This window comes from Danio aesculapii, chromosome 13 (assembly GCF_903798145.1).
Source record: "Danio aesculapii chromosome 13, fDanAes4.1, whole genome shotgun sequence".
Lineage (NCBI taxonomy): Eukaryota > Metazoa > Chordata > Actinopteri > Cypriniformes > Danionidae > Danio > Danio aesculapii.
The window spans coordinates 14,480,345-14,498,980 of NC_079447.1; the positions used below are offsets into that span (position 1 = coordinate 14,480,345).

Below are 18,636 nucleotides of genomic sequence, written 5' to 3' on the forward strand. Positions count from 1 at the left end.
TTTAAATGCTTTTGGACATGCATCAATTGCTTTCATACAATTCTCTGGTGTTTTATAACATTATGATTTGCTTTTGTCATGTCAGTCAAAATGAACTAAACTTGTGAATGCAGAATAGTCATTCCATATAAAACTAATAGTCCTCATTTCATTACTTGAGTCTTTACATACAAAAATGTTGAACTTGTTGTCAAAATCTGTCAAGCAAATTTTATTAAAAATCTTTAAATCTTTTTTCCTGAAAATGTCCTTTAAATTGAACAATTTTATGGATGATTTACAGCCCTGTGTATGTTGTAGGTTCAGTTCCAAAATGTACTGAAATATTGTTTACAGTTGTGCACAGCCCTATCCAAAGGGAGTTTATGTTTGTTGTAAATAAGGGTGTGTTTATTCTTTTGCACAATGCTGTGAATAAATTAGAATTGTGAAGAGCAATTGCAGTAAAAATGTGAAACATACATATTCAGTGTCTTGTACTCAGATAATATTATTACTTGTAAAAGTAATAATAATAATGATAATAATAATAATATGGGCGCACATAGACTACGGCCAGTTTGGTTTATTCATTTCACCTATAGCGCATGTCTTTGAACTGTGGGAGAAACTGGAGCACCTGGAGTAAACCCACACAAACACAGGGAGAACATGCAAAATCCACACAGAGATGCCAACTGACCCAGCCGGGACGCGAACCAGTGACCTTCTTTATGTGAGGCAACAGTGCTAACCACTGAGCCACCATATCACCCTTGAAATGTTTTCAATATTAGTATATTTACAATTTCCTGTAATTTCAAGCTGAATTTTCAGCATAATTACTACATTTTTCAGTATCACATCATGCTTCAGAAATCTGATTTGGATCTCAGTAACTATTCTTATCATTATTTATGTTGAAAACAGCTTCTGCTAAAACATATTTATTTAAAGCCAACATATACTACATTTACAGCAGTCAACATCTGAATTGGATCAAGTACTTTTATCAAAGTTGTCCTAAAGCTATTGAACAACACCTATTCTTGTATTGGGACGATTTTAAAAATCTTTTTGATCCACTTCAAATGTTGAGTTCTGTAAATCCATTTCCCATGTATTTAGCACGGATGCATTACATGACATTAAAGACATATATATTGTTAATGTTTTTAAATTAAATGTAAGATGCTAACACAACATATAAAGCAGCTAAAACAGCTAAAAGCAGTTTCCAAATTTAAATTATTTGAGTCATTATTTATAAATGAACATCATTTACAACTGATAGTCAAATCACTAAAATAAAATAAAATAAATAATGTAAATGTACATATACCTGTAAAAATATTAAAACTATACCTAAAAATCTTAAAATTCCTTCCAAGACAGTACACTGTGCCCTATTTTTCACACATTTATTTTTGAGTGCAGAAGATGTAATCTCAGGCCACAATAAGCAAACCATAAATACAATGGAATTTCACCCAGTTCTTTTTTTCTCCGCGTTCACCTATTTGAGGGCCTATAGAGGGCTGAGAAGTCACAAACAACACTCACTTGTTTACGCATGCAAAGACACACAGAATCAGTTAAATATTCAAAAGCGTAATCATGTATGATTTATCATAATCCCCCAGTAACCCCTTTAAATCTTTATACACAAGTTTTATCAGCAGACATCATGTTCATCTCTAGACTGATGATGTGTCTTACAGTAATTCATTCACTTTCAAACAATCTCTTAGTACATAGCTTTTAAGATCCTCTTTTTTAGCAGACAATTAAAGAAAGCCTGCTTCTGTTCCATTTCTGTTTGCTTATGAAATAACACACGTTGTCAGGGGTGTGAAAAGTACTCAGAAAGACACTAAAATGAAACTAAAGATACTTAACCAAATAATATAATTTTTTTTAAATGGCCCAAAATACATTTGAGTTAAAGTCAAAAAGTACCATTTTAAATAGTGAATTAAAAGTAAAATCAACATAGCAAAAAATAAAAACAAATGAAGATATTCTTGTTTAATTTTTTTGAAAAAAATTACTGTAAATATATTGAAAAAGTAAAAAATAAACAGCATAAAATATTTCTTAGACTGACGTACCAGCAGACACACAACATCATAAGACATTAATATTAGGTTAGTTTTAGGTTGCCAGTGTTTAAGGACGATGTTATTTTGACGTCCAATAATGATGTGAAATGATGTTAATATTTTGCTGATTTTAGGTTGTGTTGGAAAGTGACCAAAATCCAACGTTGAGTCAACATCTTAAACCAACGTCATATTGACGTCAAATACTGACATTTATTCATCAATTATGGCAACCAAAATTCAACGTCTGATAGATGCCATAGAGGTAACGTCCACACAACATCCAACTGTAAAATCATTAGACGTTTGGTTTGGTTTTGGTTTGGTTAGATTTGGTTTTTAGACTTTCATTTTAAACCAAAATTCAACTTTCCACAATGTTTGGGTACAACATCAATCTGACGTCATGCTGACATCCTGTTGCTATTATAGTTCAATTGTTGATATTTGGTGGTTATATATGGAAAACAAACAGTACAGACAAAGATCAAAAACATCCATCAAGTACATACACCAACAATTAAAATACAGAAAATAACTGAGGCACTAAAGGACTTCTCCATATTTTTCATATTATACAAATATGTAAAATAAATGGATGGATGGATGGATGGACAGATGCATGGATGGATGCATAGATGGACTGACAGATGGATTGCATGGATGATTGGATGGATGGATGGATGGATGGATGGATGGATGGATGGATGGATGGATGGATGGATGGATGGATTGGATGGATGGATGGATGGATGGATGGATGGATGGATGGATGGATGGATGGATGGATGGATGTTTAGATTGGATTGGATTGCACATACACCAACAATTAAAATACAGAAAATATTGGATTGGAATGGATGGATAGACTGATGAATTGGATTGGATAGATGGATTGGATTGGATTAATGGATGGATGGATGAATGGATGGATGGATGAATGGATGGATGGATGAATGGATGGATGGATATATGGACTGGATAGATAGATAGATAGATAGATAGATAGATAGATAGATAGATAGATAGATAGATAGATAGATAGATAGATAGATAGATAGATAGATAGATAGATAGATAGATAGATAGATAGATAGATAGATAGATAGATAGATAGATAGATAGATCAGACTGAACACCTGTTTTACCAGCACACCTGCCTTTAGTACAGGACATTTATTTACATTCCCCTCAGTTGTTAGCATGTTTCTCTCCATTGAAATCTCTGTTAGCTCAATGCATCACCAAGAGCATTGGTTTAACTAGTCTTTCTTATGGCCATATGGTTTGAATATTATGTACACAAGCTTTGTTTCCCTAAAGTGCTTCTGGAACAATAGTTGTATTCCTGCCTCTCATGTTGCTCCAGTTTGCCCGTGGAAAAAATAAATAAATGGATATTTGCAAGCAACTGAGAGCAAAGATGTCCTAAAAACTACATTCACTTTGCTGTAGCTCGCAAGGCCATTTATATGCCAGTCTGATTATACAAAAGAAGAATGGCTAAATGCAGCCTGTCTAAATGCAGCCTGTCAGTGTTTGAAAAGCCAAAGCCATTCATTGAAGCTGAATTTAATAGATATTTTACTGTAAAAAGCTCACACAGTAGTGGAAGCTTGATGGAAAAAAAGATGATTTGATTCAGTAGAAAAGAATCTTTGGTTTGTTTTAGAATATTTATATTTAAATTGTTTGATTTGCAAGTCAAAATGTCATATTATAAAATATGTTCTTGTTATTTGAGACATTCTGGAAATTACAGAAGATGTTTCTTCTGGCTCTTCTGTTGAAAGTTTGTCTCCTCACCCCAAAAAATTCTGCCATCATTTGCTTACCCGTGACGTTTCCAAACCAGTTGAGTCTTTTTTTTTCTTTCTTTTTGTTCTGTTGAACACAAAGGTTGATATTTTGAAGAATGTTGGAAACCTTGTAACCACTGACATCCATGGTAGGAGCTTCCGACATTGTTCAGTCTCTCTTCTTTTGTGTTTGACACAACAAAAAAACTCAAACTGGTTTGGAATAAGACAAATGTGATTAAATGATGACACTGTTTTCATTTTCAATTAAAATCAAATATTATCTCAATTTAAAATAACTGTTTCTAAATGAATATAGTTCAAAATGTATTTCATTACTGTGATTCAAAATTGAAGTTTCACATTCATTACTGTAGCTTTTAGAGTCACATGAAACTTCAGAAATCAGTTTTATATGCTGAATATATATCTAGATGCTTATGATCGTTTATTGTTATAGTGCTCCCAGTACACCCATACAACACTCATTCACACACTCATACACTACGGTCAATTTAGTTTTATTCAATTCACCTAGAGCGCATGTCTTTGGACTGTGAGGGAAACCGGAGTAGAAGAAACCAATGCCAACACGGGGAGAACATGTGACCTTCTTGTTGTGAGGTGACAGTGCTAACCAATGAGCCACCGCCATAGTCATTCATTCATTCATTCATTCATTCATTCATTCATTCATTCATTCATTCATTTTCTTTTTGGCTTAGTCCCTTTATTAATCCAGGGTCGCCACAGCGGAATGAACCACCAACTTATCCAGCACATGTTTTACGCAGCGAAAGCCCTTTCAGCTGCAACCCATCTCTGGGAAACATCCATACACACGCATTCACACACATACACTACGAACAATTTAGCCTACCCAATTCACCTGTACCGCATGTCTTTGGACTGTGGGGGAAACCGGAGCACCCGGAGGAAACTCACGTGAACGCAGGGAGAACATGCAAACAATTTAACTCAATTTTTCTTATTTCAGTCAAATTTTGAGTAGTTTATTTACGTACATGGCTTATGTGTAATAATTTTTGTGTTCATCTTTTGAAAATTATTATAATTATACGATTGTTTAAATTCATTTTAAATTCATTATGATCTATTTATCCATTCAAATAAGTCTTTGTAATACTAGATACTGTACATTTTAAAGTAGTATTCAATATATATCATGACTCCTATAAACTTATGAAGTAGCATTATCAGAAATGTTTTTTGTGCAACAAATGAGCATTTTAGAATGCTTCAAAGTATTACTGGTTTAATTGAGTTTTTGATTAAATAAACAGCGATCTGTGATCAGAAAAAAAAATACAATTTCTACTGTATTGTTCTGTATAACATAATAACTTGTCCACTTTTAAAATGTGACTCATAAAATGATTAAAATATAGATGGCAATAATTACTTAAACCTCTTAAGTTTATGCTGTTCAAATCTTTTGTACTCTGCTCTGCATGTTCGGCTCTTCATGTTCAATTCATGCAGAAAGGACAAACGAGATTGATAAAACCCAGAGATTAAATAAAATCAGGGTATTAGATTCAGTATCTTGCAGTATCATTGGCTAATGGACATCTCCTGGTGCCTATCAGTCTCCTTAAAACTAGACGATCCAGTCTGTAGCGCACTTATAAAAGAAATGAGAGTATATCAGTGTAAATCAGTGCTGAGCCTGCGTTTTAAAATATCCAAAGAGAAATGAACCCTTCAGATATTCTTTCTCAAGATTAAATACCTAAAATTAATATTACAAAAAAGCCTGCATGGCAATTTCGATGGCTATTGAACATAAACCTCAGTCTTGTAACAGCACTGCTTAAAATACACTATTTTTAGCCCCTAATAGAATTGATCATTATTATCTTTAGCTTTCTTTGTGTATTCCACATTTTTTTTCATTCCAATGGGTTATAATGGACCCTTTTCACAAGACTGTTATGATGTGTTGAATGGTCATCATAAACATAAATCCTTGAAAGTTTTTAATATTTTGATTTTTAAAAAACTAGGGACATTTATTTATATTCATATTTGTATTATTGAGGCAACGCAGTGGCGCAGTAGGTAGTGCTGTCGCCTCACAGCAAGAAGGTCACTGGTTCGAGCCTTGGCTGGGTCAGTTGGCGTTTCTGTGTGGAGTTTGCTGTTCTCCCTGCGTTTGCGTGGGTTTCCTCCGAGTGCTCTGGTTTCCCCCACAGTCTAAAGACATGTGGAAAAGGTGAATTGGGTAGGCTAAATTGTCCATAGTGAATGTCCGATTGAGTGTGTATGGGTTTCCCAGAGATGGGTTGCAGCTGGAAGGGCATCCTCTGTGTAAAACATATGCTGGATAAGTTGGCGGTTCATTCTGCTGTGGCGACCCCAGATTAATAAAGGGACTAAGCCGAAAAGAAAATGAATGTATAATAATATGGTGGCTCAGTTGGGACAGTTTCTTCTGGCTGCCATTATCATTCACAAATTTTTTTCTTCTTTCTTTGAAAGTCTTGATAACACCATCGTGGAGTTTTTCTTTATTAGTTTCAGCAGAAACTTCGTTGACCAACCCCCACTGACCATCAACAGCTCGACTGATGAGAGAGTCGGCAGCACTAAATTCCTGCCGGTGACAGAAGATTTTACCTGGACTACAAACACCACATCTCTCTCCAAGAAAGCTAACCCAGGCTCATTCTGAACACGTACCTCGATATACATTTCTGGAGACCGCGAAATACATCCTAGGAGGTGCTTTTTTTTGCAGTTTTTGTTTTTGCGAATCCATGAGAGGCCACTGTTTATGCTATTTTGAGAAGGAAATCTCATTCACCTCACCCCGTCCCCTCCCCATGCATTCCTGAGTGTGTCCCATACAGGTGAGTGGGCTTGACAAAAAACCTGTAGAAAAAACACCCTCTCATCTCTTTGAGCCTTGCACCAGGTTGCACACCAGGTTGCACATTATAGACACTCTCTTAATCACTCCTTGTCTCTTGGAAGCACTGTACATTCGAAATTGTGCTTCACACAGGTGAGTGGGCTTGACAAACCACCTGTAAAAACACTCTTCTCTCTTTATGCACCTGACACTTTATTTAAACTCCATTTTGCAAGGACTCAATAAGGAAAACAATGTTCAAATGTACCACAATCATGTTGCGCTGCTTGCTCTTTTGAACAATATTCAACCTGAAATAGTTCTTTTGCACAATATATAAACTTTTTTATATATATATATATATATATATATATATATATATATATATATATATATATATATATATATATATATATATATATATATATATATATATATATATAATATTTTAATATATTCAAACTTTGCAAAGGGTACCTAGCACAACAAAGGGTACCAAAAGGCAGAGCAACTGAACGCTATCGGTTTATGAGCCATAGTTGACCCAAGCTCAAAACAAACCTTGACGCTGTCTTGATGAACAGGCACAAAGCCAAGAAGAAGAGCAAAATCTACCCTGTCCAGATGCAGATGCTACAGTAGGCTATTTCACACTCATCAATCATTGATCTGCACTTATATTTAATGTTCATAGAAAGGTTAGTAATGAACATTTATACACAAGTATTTGTGTATCTGTTTTGTGAGAAGTGCTTCTCATATGGTATGTGAACGACCCATACAGCTTTACCTTGACATTTGGGAGAATCACGTTGACTGAAGCTTTCTGTCGTACACCACGCCTACCAAAAGAGGACCATTGGTACCCTTTTAGCAGTGGAAACGCAAGTCTGGTAAAGGTGATCCGTGCCAACCCATGCCGTACCGTACTGTACCACTCAGTGAAAACGGGCCATAAGAGCCTAACGCAATGACATTTCAGAAAGTAAACAAAGCTCACAACACAACGGAAATGCTCCCAACCGCTAGGTGGCAGTAAAACTGATTACGAAATGAATGAATACTTCTAAGATGCGTACATAATTGCCTGTTTGTGGAACAACTGCGACCTAGTGGTTGGGAACATTTCTATTTTTGTGTTGTGAGCAGGGCTGGCTGGCTCGTCCATAGAGGCGACCTAGGTGGACACCTAGGGCGGCAGAATAGAGAGGGCGGCGTCCGCGACACCTCCCTCACCCCCCCCCCCCCAGTCTTCAATTTCATCCGCGACACAGCCACCCCCAGGACTGCAGGCAGGCCCAACTATTTTGGAAATGTGTTGCAGGTCTGAATGACAGAAAAGGATGTTTATTTACAAATGAAATTAAGTTGACATGACAAAACATGGAATATTTTGTGTTTATATGTACCCTTTCACAAGTCTGTGATGTTAAATCCTTGAAAGTTTTTATTATTTAGATTTTTTTTAAATGAACATTTATATGTATTTATTTGTGTATAATGTCATCTTTGCTACAAATTACAAAAAAACGAATTACCACTTGTGCGAGGCATTTCTAATGCAGCGTCTATGCGACAGGACAGTAAATTTGACGTTATTCTCTCCTTCTCTGCCATTATCAGTCTCACACAATTTTTTTTCCTTTACTGAAAATCTCGATAACACCATCATGACCATTTTCTTTTATTATTTGAGCAAATAAGATTGTAAAAACTTCTTTTTAATTTGCATTTTCCATACTGTCCCATCTTTTTCTGATATGGGGTTGTAATTCACACAGATTATGGCGTACTCTTGATGCAATTGAAGTGTGCCAAAGGCATAAATGAGTATCTTGAGTTTACAATAAACAGTCAGTGTTGTGTGTCATTTTCTTGCAGCACAGTTTGCATGAGGTCCAGAGTCTCATGGTCAGGATCAGATATCGGTGATTATCCTGTGGCCACTTGCTCTCCTGCATGATCACTTTGCAGTGGCCTTTAATCACTATAGCAACTGTTTGAATGTGCCAAAGTGTGTAAAGTGATGCCATGTTTATATAAAGTCCAGATATCTGAGCAGCAAAAACAACATTCACAGGAACAAGCAATGCAAGGGACATTATTGGCTGTGTGACAGGACGACTATGTGACATTTTTTTCTATATTAAAATTAGTGAGGGGTTTGTTTGGAAAAGGAAAAAAAAGTGCTTTATTTTACAGTAAATGTATGTAATGGGTAGTTACAATGTACGAAGTGTTCATGTAAAGACTATGAGAAGTCCATAATATAAACACATACAACTGAGAATTCTACAACTAATACTAACCCAAAATATTTTTGAATTATCAGTTTTAACAGCATGCAATTTAATTATGTCATGACAGGTTACATAAAGACCTCTTACATTTATCCACCCCTCCCCCTCCCCCGCTATTCAACAGCGGACGCCAAGGTTCAATACAGAAGCAGACAATAATATGTAGATGATCTAAGGCGTAAACGAAGAAAAAGGTGAATGTATAAAGAATAGCAAACAATTAATACATTGTATTACAGAACAAAAACACAATACAACAAACAAAGGGTCAAAATACAACAAGGCTAGACGAGGAAACAGCTGTGTGTGTAATCAGTGTTGACTTGAAACTGATGTGTGACTGCAGGATATGATGGTATTTGTAGTTCGGGTGAATGACAGGGAGTGTTCTCCAGCAACCCACAAGGACTACATCGCTGGTGATCACTACACATTTATACATTTACCAGGCTTAGACTTTTTATGGAATTTTTATGGAGAGATGACACATAGCTTACATAAACATACAGGAATATCAGTAGATTGCTGTAAAACAATTCCAAACAGCTTTAACGTTTAATACAAAAATGCGCTGTTTGCATAATTACTGACATTCCTTCTATTTACTGGTAAAGCACCAATCACACCACACCTGGTAAATTCTGTAACCTCTTAAAGTACATTATTATGTTCAAATGTTCATACCTGTCATTTAGTCCTGCTTTCACATAGAGCATATTACTGCTATTTACTGGTAATGTTACAGCTTCTCATATTGGTAAATCGCCAGAATGAATTTGCCATGTTTTTCTAAAAGGTGCTGTTCACACATGATCTCTGAACATAATTTATGGCAATTTACTATAAAGACTGGATGTGTGAAAGGGGCTAGTGTCTGATATTTGTATATATAGGCTACATCCCAAAATACCTTCAGTACTTTAGGCTCAAATACCCTTACAGAAAAAAAAACACGAGTATCGTATGAGCTTCACAAATAAAACCACACAAAATGCTCAAAATGTGTGGTTTATGGAACATTTCTGTGTGGAATTTTCATGTAATAACTCTTTTTCCCCACACAAAACAGTTTCAGCATCTTTATTTTGTGTACCAGATGTGATTTTAACATGTGAAGCTGATGTGACGTTTAACCATGTGGTTTTTCTGTTAGGATATACAGCAATTTTACAGTCTGCTGTGCTGTGAATCTCTGCGTCAGGTATGTTATACTTTTTTATTTTTGGCCCTTTTCATATTACCTGAACACTTTTCTGAATTTAGCATATGAGCTTCCTTCCTAAGGCCATATCACATGCTACATCTGAAATAACAGGTTTCTGTTTTTTTTTTGTTTTTTTTTGTTTTAAATGTGAAAAACAGTAGGTGAGACAGTTAGTATATCAAAATTTAAAGTATTCGACAACAATAGAAGAACTCGATGACTTAAGGTTTTCACCAAGATTCTGAATAGTGCATCTGATGGACACTTTACTCTCATGAGCGCACAAAAGAATGGGATTGAAGTTGTAACCTGTTATGTGATGATATAAAATGTTGAATGTAAATGTTCCTAATTCCATTTATTAGACGTATCCAAACTATTCATTGAATCATTTTTAACGGCTTAATCTCACATAATAATTTTTCCAACTTAAACGATAACACTAGTTAAGCAATACATATTAAATTTGTAGCCTATACACTGTTGTTTACATAATGCTACCCAGTGTGCAAATTATACAATGACGATCAGGGGGGTCAACTGTTTTGGTTAGACCTACAGTATCCTCCGATTAGCTATTTTTTAGATGTTACTGTAGGTTAAACTGCAAACCATTTGTCTAATTTCATTTTATTTTCAGGCTAAATGTAGATACAAACACCTATTTTACAAGAAAACTAAGTCTTGTGAATACAATGTCTATTGGTGCTGTAGATCTGCCGCTTTTATACTTTTTTTCTCAAATAGACTGATTGGTTATTGGTTAATTATGCATTAACAATAGTTTGAACTGTTATAAGGGTGGTCAAATGTATATTTATATTATCTGATATTTTAATTATTAACAATATTATTTAATATACAGATCAGAGTGAAATATTTCTCAGTATTAAAGAACCCCCCCCCCCCCCCCCCCCCCCCCCCACACACACACACACACACACCCCACCCCACCCTCATACATTTTGTTTTGACCCCCTTAATTAGGGGGGTCAATCCCCCCAAATCTCCCTGTAATTCATACCCTGGTGATACTGATCGATATTTTTGTAGCCTATGCTACTTTACCTTAACCAATGGCTTTAATTGTGGGAGGGGCTATTTATTTTGTCAAACCAATAAAAAAACAAAAAGGTGTTTTTTAGATAACCTGTTTAAACATCGTTTAAAAATTCGCTTGGTGTCACTACTGACTAAAAACTAAAATAAAACATTGTTAAAACGTATTAAGTTTTTACACAACAAAACATACATAGGCTAAATGTTGCATGCGTTATACATTTACCACCCCTGTGAAGTTCAGTAAAAGCCCACCTTTCCATTTATGGTGCAGTCACTTTTTTTGTTTACATGGCTCCTCGTGTGGATTACTGAGAAGGTTATTCATTTACACCTTTTACACTGCTAATTATCCTCATTAAATTGAAACGGATTCATTCTCCTGATGTACAGCCAAGGCATTTAAAGAGATAAAAAAATTAATTAGAAATAGCGACAGAAAGCAGATTATGTTTGATGAATCTGAATGAATATAATGGCTGAGCTAGACAGTTTCTGATTTCACAGCCAAAGGGAAAATCTAAGATTGCCGGTTATAAGCTATTCATCCGATGTTAGAATGCGAAAGTGTGTGTGTGTGTGTGTGTGTGTATGTGTGAAAATGTCAAATGTCCCCACAAGGTTAGCATGCACAATCTGACATTTTTGAAAGCAGACATTTGACTAAATTTTTTTGTAAATTTTTTGTTTTATTCAGTGATTATGATGACATTTCTTCCAATTCTCAATAAAAATTTATTAATTTTCAAAAAAATATTGCATAAAATAACAAAAAATAAAGAAGCAATGTTTTTAGACATGTTTATATTCATTTTTAGACAACACAATATAGTACAGGGAAGCTCAGTGGTTAGCACTGTCGCCTCTCAGCAAGAAGTTTGCTGATTCGATTCCTGACAGCGCAAGTTGGCGTTTCTGTATGGAGTTTGCATGTTCTCCCCGTGTTCGCGTGGGTTTTCTCCAGGTGCTCCGGTTTCTTCTACAGTCCAAAGACATGCAGTATAGGTGAATTGGATGAATTAAATTGGCCGTAGTGTATGAGTGCGTGTGTGAATGTGAGAGTGTATGGGTGTTTCCCAACAGTGGATTGCTGCTGGAAGGGCATCCGCTGCATAAAACATATGTTAATCCATTACAATACTGAGTTACTCCTCAAAAAATTTACGAGTTGCTTAGGTAGGTGGTAATGTGTACATTACTTTTTCGTTACATTTTCATACCTGCCTGAGGCTTGATCTCTTTCAGAACTTGGAGGGTATTTTTCTTTCTTTTTTTAAATAGAGGAGCTCTGCAATTAACGACACACTGTATAATCTACACCTTCATTAAACGTAAAAATTTTTTTTTAAAACTTAGAACGTGGGGAGCTCATTCTCTTATTGAGTGTGATTCAACATGATTACACAAATTTTAATTTAGCAAACTATTTTTTAAAAACGGATTAATTCATCTAAGATGTAACTTGAGTTGCATTTTTTTTTAAAAGTAACTCAAATATTATTACTTAATTTCATAAAGTAATGTGCTACTTTACTCGTTACTTAAGTAATATTATTACGTAACTTGCATTACTTGTAATGCATTACCCCAAAACTGATTGACCAATTGTTATTTTCAATAAGAAAAAAAAAACTATTGACAAAATATCTTTTATTTGAAATGTTAAAATTTTCTCACAATAAAATAATAAATCCTTATAACAAATCCTATTTTCCCCATAGCTGTATACATTAACCCTTAAACTGCCTGCTTTACCAAATAGTTGACCATATTTTTACTGTTTTAAATAATCACTGTTAAAGTCATTTAAAGAATGATCGTTTTAAATGATGGTTTACACACACACATAGCATTGTTGGTTTATAAGAAAATCAAACAAACTTAATCCTGTTGCACTCCTACACTTGACATTGGCTTTATTGTAAAAAGAAAAACAAGAAAACATGTTAAACAAGAATCTAAAATATTTTACGGCATACTTCAAAAAATAAAGATGATTTAGTGTTCAAAAATGATTTATTTTGATTATTGTTTTAAATAACTTGGTCCAACACTTCATATTATCTGATTTTTTTTATAGTTTATGTATTAATTCCAGTATACTTTTACCATAGCCCAACAGAAATGATACACAAATGTGTTGAAAGAAAAATGGATTAAGTGTGTTAACGATAGCAACATCAGGAGTTGGGGTAGCTTGATTTGATTTGATTTACATTTACATGTATTTGATTTGATTTGATTTGATTTGATTCATTTATTTTCAAACAGAAATATCATACATAAAATATATTTAACAAAAAATACATTTCAACATGGTCAAAAATGGAGCGGGATGAGCACAAGCTTATTATTTTCCCACCCCATTACCACATACATCATTCGTCTATCCCTTAAACGTATTTCTTCTTTTACTTATCTCTTCTATTTACATGACACATATTCTATCCATATTAAAGGGTTAAAAATACTAAATGATGAACTGAAGCCAGTGGAATAGAAAGCCCACACAAGAAACTTAACTGTGTGTATGTCTGCAGAAACGATGCCTGTACTTTATTTAGAATAAACTCTAGCATGATTTATTATTCTTCTCTTAATCTACAGTAAGGACACATTCATTATTCACTCACTGTAAAGCTGTGTTGTCCCTACACTGATTATAGGAAAATCATGCTATCATAGATCACCGTGTGCATGTTTACACATACACTGTTTTTGCGTGATGTGTTTCAAATCCAGATGTATGACAATGATTATGTATTTCTCCTTTGTTGTGCATTTATAGCATACAGAAGTGGAGTCCTGCTTCCAATCAATGTTGACCTGCGAATGACCTCTGAAAAAGCTCTCTCTGCCAATCATTTATGTGCTACTAATTGAACTCAGAGGTTCAAAAAGCTGGCATTAAACAGAGGCCGGTAATATTAGATAATTGGTCTGAGGTGTAAGAGACGGAAATAGTCTTGATTACATTACGACTTAATGGCTCTCAATGTGTCACTCAGTCAAAAGTTGGCAGGCGAGTATACTTGAAGAGGATATAGGCTATAGGCATTACAGTTTAGTTCACTAGTTATCACCCCGAATCTTAAATGCATGGAGGATCTCAAAGAAAGAAAGGGGAAATTAAAATTTAGCAAGTATCATGAATTATTACAGAGACACTTGGGCGAGATTAAATATAAGAAGACCGTGGATGAATAGTTCCAGTCAAAACATTCGCACAGTGTCCCAGCAGAAGGGCTAAGGGATTTCAAAAGATTAAACTTTAAATCTGGAAAGCTATTTTCTGTCTCATGAGGCAAGAATCAAGACAGATGGTCATTTTTTAACAAAAAGAAAAGAAAAGAAAACATTCTCTATTGTTCTTGTGCTTTCTTATTTCTTAAATGTCTTTCAGTTCAAAGCACAACTTGCAGCCTGAGTGGTTGAAATTCTGTTTATTATTTATATATGTTATATTTATTATATTAGGCGGTGCGGTGGCGCAGTGGTTAGCATTGTTGCCTCACAGCGAGAAGGTCGCTGGTTCGCGCCTCTGCTAGGTCAGTTGGCAGTTCTGTGTGGAGTTTGCTCGTTTTCCCTGTGTTGGCGTGGGTTTCCTCCTGGTGCTCCTGTTTCCCCCACAGTCCAAAAGACATGTGCTATAGGTGAATTGGGTAAGCTAAATTGGCCGTAGTGTATGTGAGTGTATGGGTTTCCCAGTGCTGGGTTGCAGCTGGAAAGGCATCCGCTGCGTAAAACATATACTGGATAAGTTGGCAGTTCATTCCGCTGTGGCGACCCCTGATTAATAAAGGGACTAAGCCGAAAAAAAAATAAACAAATAAATTTATTTATGGAACTATTACATATTTATTTATTTATTTATTTATTTATTTATTTATTTATTTATTTATTTATTTATTTATTTATTTATTTATTTATTTATTTATTTATTTATTTATTTATTTATTTATTATGATTGAGCGACGCAGTGGCGCAGTAGGTAGTGCTGTCGCCTCATAGCAAGAAGGTCGCTGGTTCGAACCTCAGCCGGGTCAGTTGGCATTTTTGTGTGGAGTATGCATGTTCTCCCTGCGTTCACGTGGGTATTATAATAATAATAATAATAATTCTTTATATTAGTGGTATCAATGGTTGCATATATTAGTAAAATAAATAAACAATTAAATAAATATAATATTTTATAAAATAATTTTTCAAACAGTGTAATTCTCATCTACAGTGTCAAATACATGATTAGCTTTGCCCTACATATTTATATATTTTTGTTATTCACTACTTTTTACTGTACATCTAAATGTTCAATATTTCAATATTGCTGAAAATAAAGTGAAATAAAAAGTAGATCATAAACAGCTAAAATTTACATAAATATGTTAGCTTTGACATTAACATTTCTGTTCAGCGACCTTCTTGCTGTGAGGCAACAGCACTACCTACTGCGCCTCCGCGTTGCCAGTTTCTAATATGATCTAAATGCATTTTTCTAAACATTTTCATTAGACCTTTTTTCTAAATCTGTGTAGAATTGGTAAATTTCTCCCTGATGTATCTTGACTTTCTCTAACTAAGGCAGGGGCGAAGCAACCGGGGGGGGGGGGGGGGGGGGGGGGGGGGGGGGGGACGGGGGACGGGGGGGATAAGTCCCCCTCACTTTTAGAGACAGACCATTTAGAAATAGGTGATTAATAATTATATGAACGTATGATATCATACATTAAATGAGAAGGAAATTTAGTTTTGACACATGTGTTTTTGGAAATATATGAGTTTTTGTAAGTAAGCTATAGTGTTGTGCTGAACTGTAAGACTGTTTTACAAAACAACCCTTATAGTGTTGAGAAAGTAATTCCTGTTTCAGAAAAACTGTAATCTGGGGTTGCCACAGCGGAATGAACCGCCAACTTATCCAGCATATGGTTTACACAGCGGATGCGAATCCAGCTGCAACCCATCACCGGGAAACATCCATACACATTCATTCACACTCATACACTATGTACAATTTAGCCTACCCAATTCACCTGTACCGCGTGTCGTTGGACTGTGGTGGGAAACCAGGGCACTCAGAGGAAACCCACGCGAAAACAGGGAGAACTTACAAACTCCACACAGAAACGCCAACTGACCCAGCCGAGGCTCGAACCAGCGACCTTCTTTATTCAACTTTCTTATTTTCAGATAATGAAATGAAATGTTAATAATGACTAACTTCTTGCAAAAAAACCAAACAAACAAAGAAAATAAGAAAAAAAAAGGAAAATATGGTTTGGTATTAGTACATTTACATTTGTGGATATGAAATTTATCAAGAAAATAATTAAAATTTATAACAAAACAAGCATTTCTTTTAGTAGAGGCAGATTCACAATAACCAAAAAATATTTATTTAAAAGTAACAGAAACATCTTGTTGTATATTATCATTAATAAATGAGCCAATATGTTTCCAAAATTGTACAGCATAATTACAATTCCAAAATAAATGAAAACAGTTTCAATATGAAATTGACAAAATGAACATTTTACATCAATATTAAAATTAAACTTTTTCAGAAATTGTTTAATAGGGAAAAAATTGTTAACTAATTTAAAGGACACTTCTTTGACCTTGTTGGAAAAAAGTCTTGAGGTTTGTTTGGTGTTTGACCCAGACCTGCGTGCCTGTGACGTGCCTGTCACATGGAGAGCGCGTCAGCTGTGTTGCAGGAAGTGAAGCAGTCATGGCGATGCCTGTAGCGTTACTTTCTGAATCTGTGCTCGGATGGTCGATTTTCACAGTCGTTTTACTGGTAAGATGCAAAAATTATTCATCATAACGTGTATTTACTAGTATTACATCATTAGACGTGTTAATTTTTGCATATATTCTGCCAGGCACCGTAGATCGATATAGATCTATTATGGTTAAGCACGTCATGCCATAATCCTGTTTAACGTTACAGTTAAATAATTAACTTTAAAGTAAAACTGTTACACAAAAACATTTCAATAAAAGCAACTCCTATAAACAAATAAATAGACCCTCTAATTTCAATGTAATGTTACTCGTGAGATTGCTAGTGGTGTAAAACGTATGTATTACGTAATTTATATTAATAACTAACGTTACATGTTGCTTTTATGATAGTATCTAGTGAGAGTTTTTTGCTTCTTGGTATTATTTGTAAAGATTTGAAAATACATTCCCCTATTCTATTGTCACCCTATGAATGTGTATATTGAATATGTATGTTGCTTCCCTCCAAAATATACAAACACTTTAATTCACTGAGGTAAAGTACACAATATAAAACATAGTTTTATATTCACACATTCGTTCAGTGACAACTTGTGACATGGTCCCTATATTGTTTACTATGCTACTTTGAATATTTGTTGTGAATTCATTAGTATTGTTCAATGACTGTAAACAATGTTGACTGTAAACAAGGTTTATAGTTATTGGCTGCTAATATGATTTCGATTTCCCTATGTAGAATTTGCAAAAATGTATTTTCTGAAATCTATATTACTAGGAAGAAAGTCTGAGTGTGCGAAAATGAAACCATCGTTGCCTAATTTTATGATGAAGTCTACAATTCTTTGTTTGGTAGTTTGTTTGGTGATTATTAGTGGCTAACAAAGAATTATATCATATTATATTTTTAATAATTGTCATCATTTAAAACATTAAAACAACTTTCCATATAGTGGCTCACAAATGACACGTCTCACAATTGTTTTTATTCTGCATTGGTTTTCGGTGTTTAATTGAAGTCGCACCTGAGCTGTAATTTTCTAATTAAAATGCAACCTGCTGGAGTTTAACAAGTGTAAAGAGAGCAGTATTTCCCATTCTATAATTTGTTCCTTGCATCCTGATTTAAATGCAGAGCGTTGGGTCATTATCGGACCAACAATTCAGGCAGAATCTAATACGCATAGGGCTCTTAATTGATCCTGGTCTGAAAACAGCATCCCGTAATCACAAGCTCATTTTAGCGGCATCCTGAGAGCTTATAGAGGATGTGTTTAGAATATGACCTTTCACTCAGAAACAAGTTCCTTCTGAAAGTTAGACTCTATTAGTGTTTCTTTTAATGAGATGCAATGCTTTTCAGAGACTTCTAAATCTATAGGCAAGTCTTTTCTTTTTTTTCTAAGAGTATAGAATCACATTTTAGGGTTTTTAAATAGCATTGTAAACTTGTATGGCTTTTAAAGTAAGCTAAGAGAAGGCAGGCTGTTATATAATGCACATTGCTTTTAGAGACAATAAACAATGTTACATTTTTTTATCTATAATTAAAAAAAATAATCACAAACAT

General features: G+C 34.7%; 1 protein-coding gene across 1 annotated transcript in view; it reads left to right on the forward strand.

Annotated features, from left to right (window-relative positions):
- Positions 1 to 17,030: 17,030 nt before the first annotated feature.
- Positions 17,031 to 18,636, forward strand: part of lmbrd1 (LMBR1 domain containing 1) — a 221,227-nt gene continuing 219,621 nt past the window's right edge. The window contains exon 1 of the mRNA XM_056471443.1: positions 17,031 to 17,118. Coding sequence (XP_056327418.1) covers positions 17,050 to 17,118 — 69 coding nt within the window. The 5' untranslated portion in view covers positions 17,031 to 17,049. The remainder of the gene's footprint in view (positions 17,119 to 18,636) is intronic.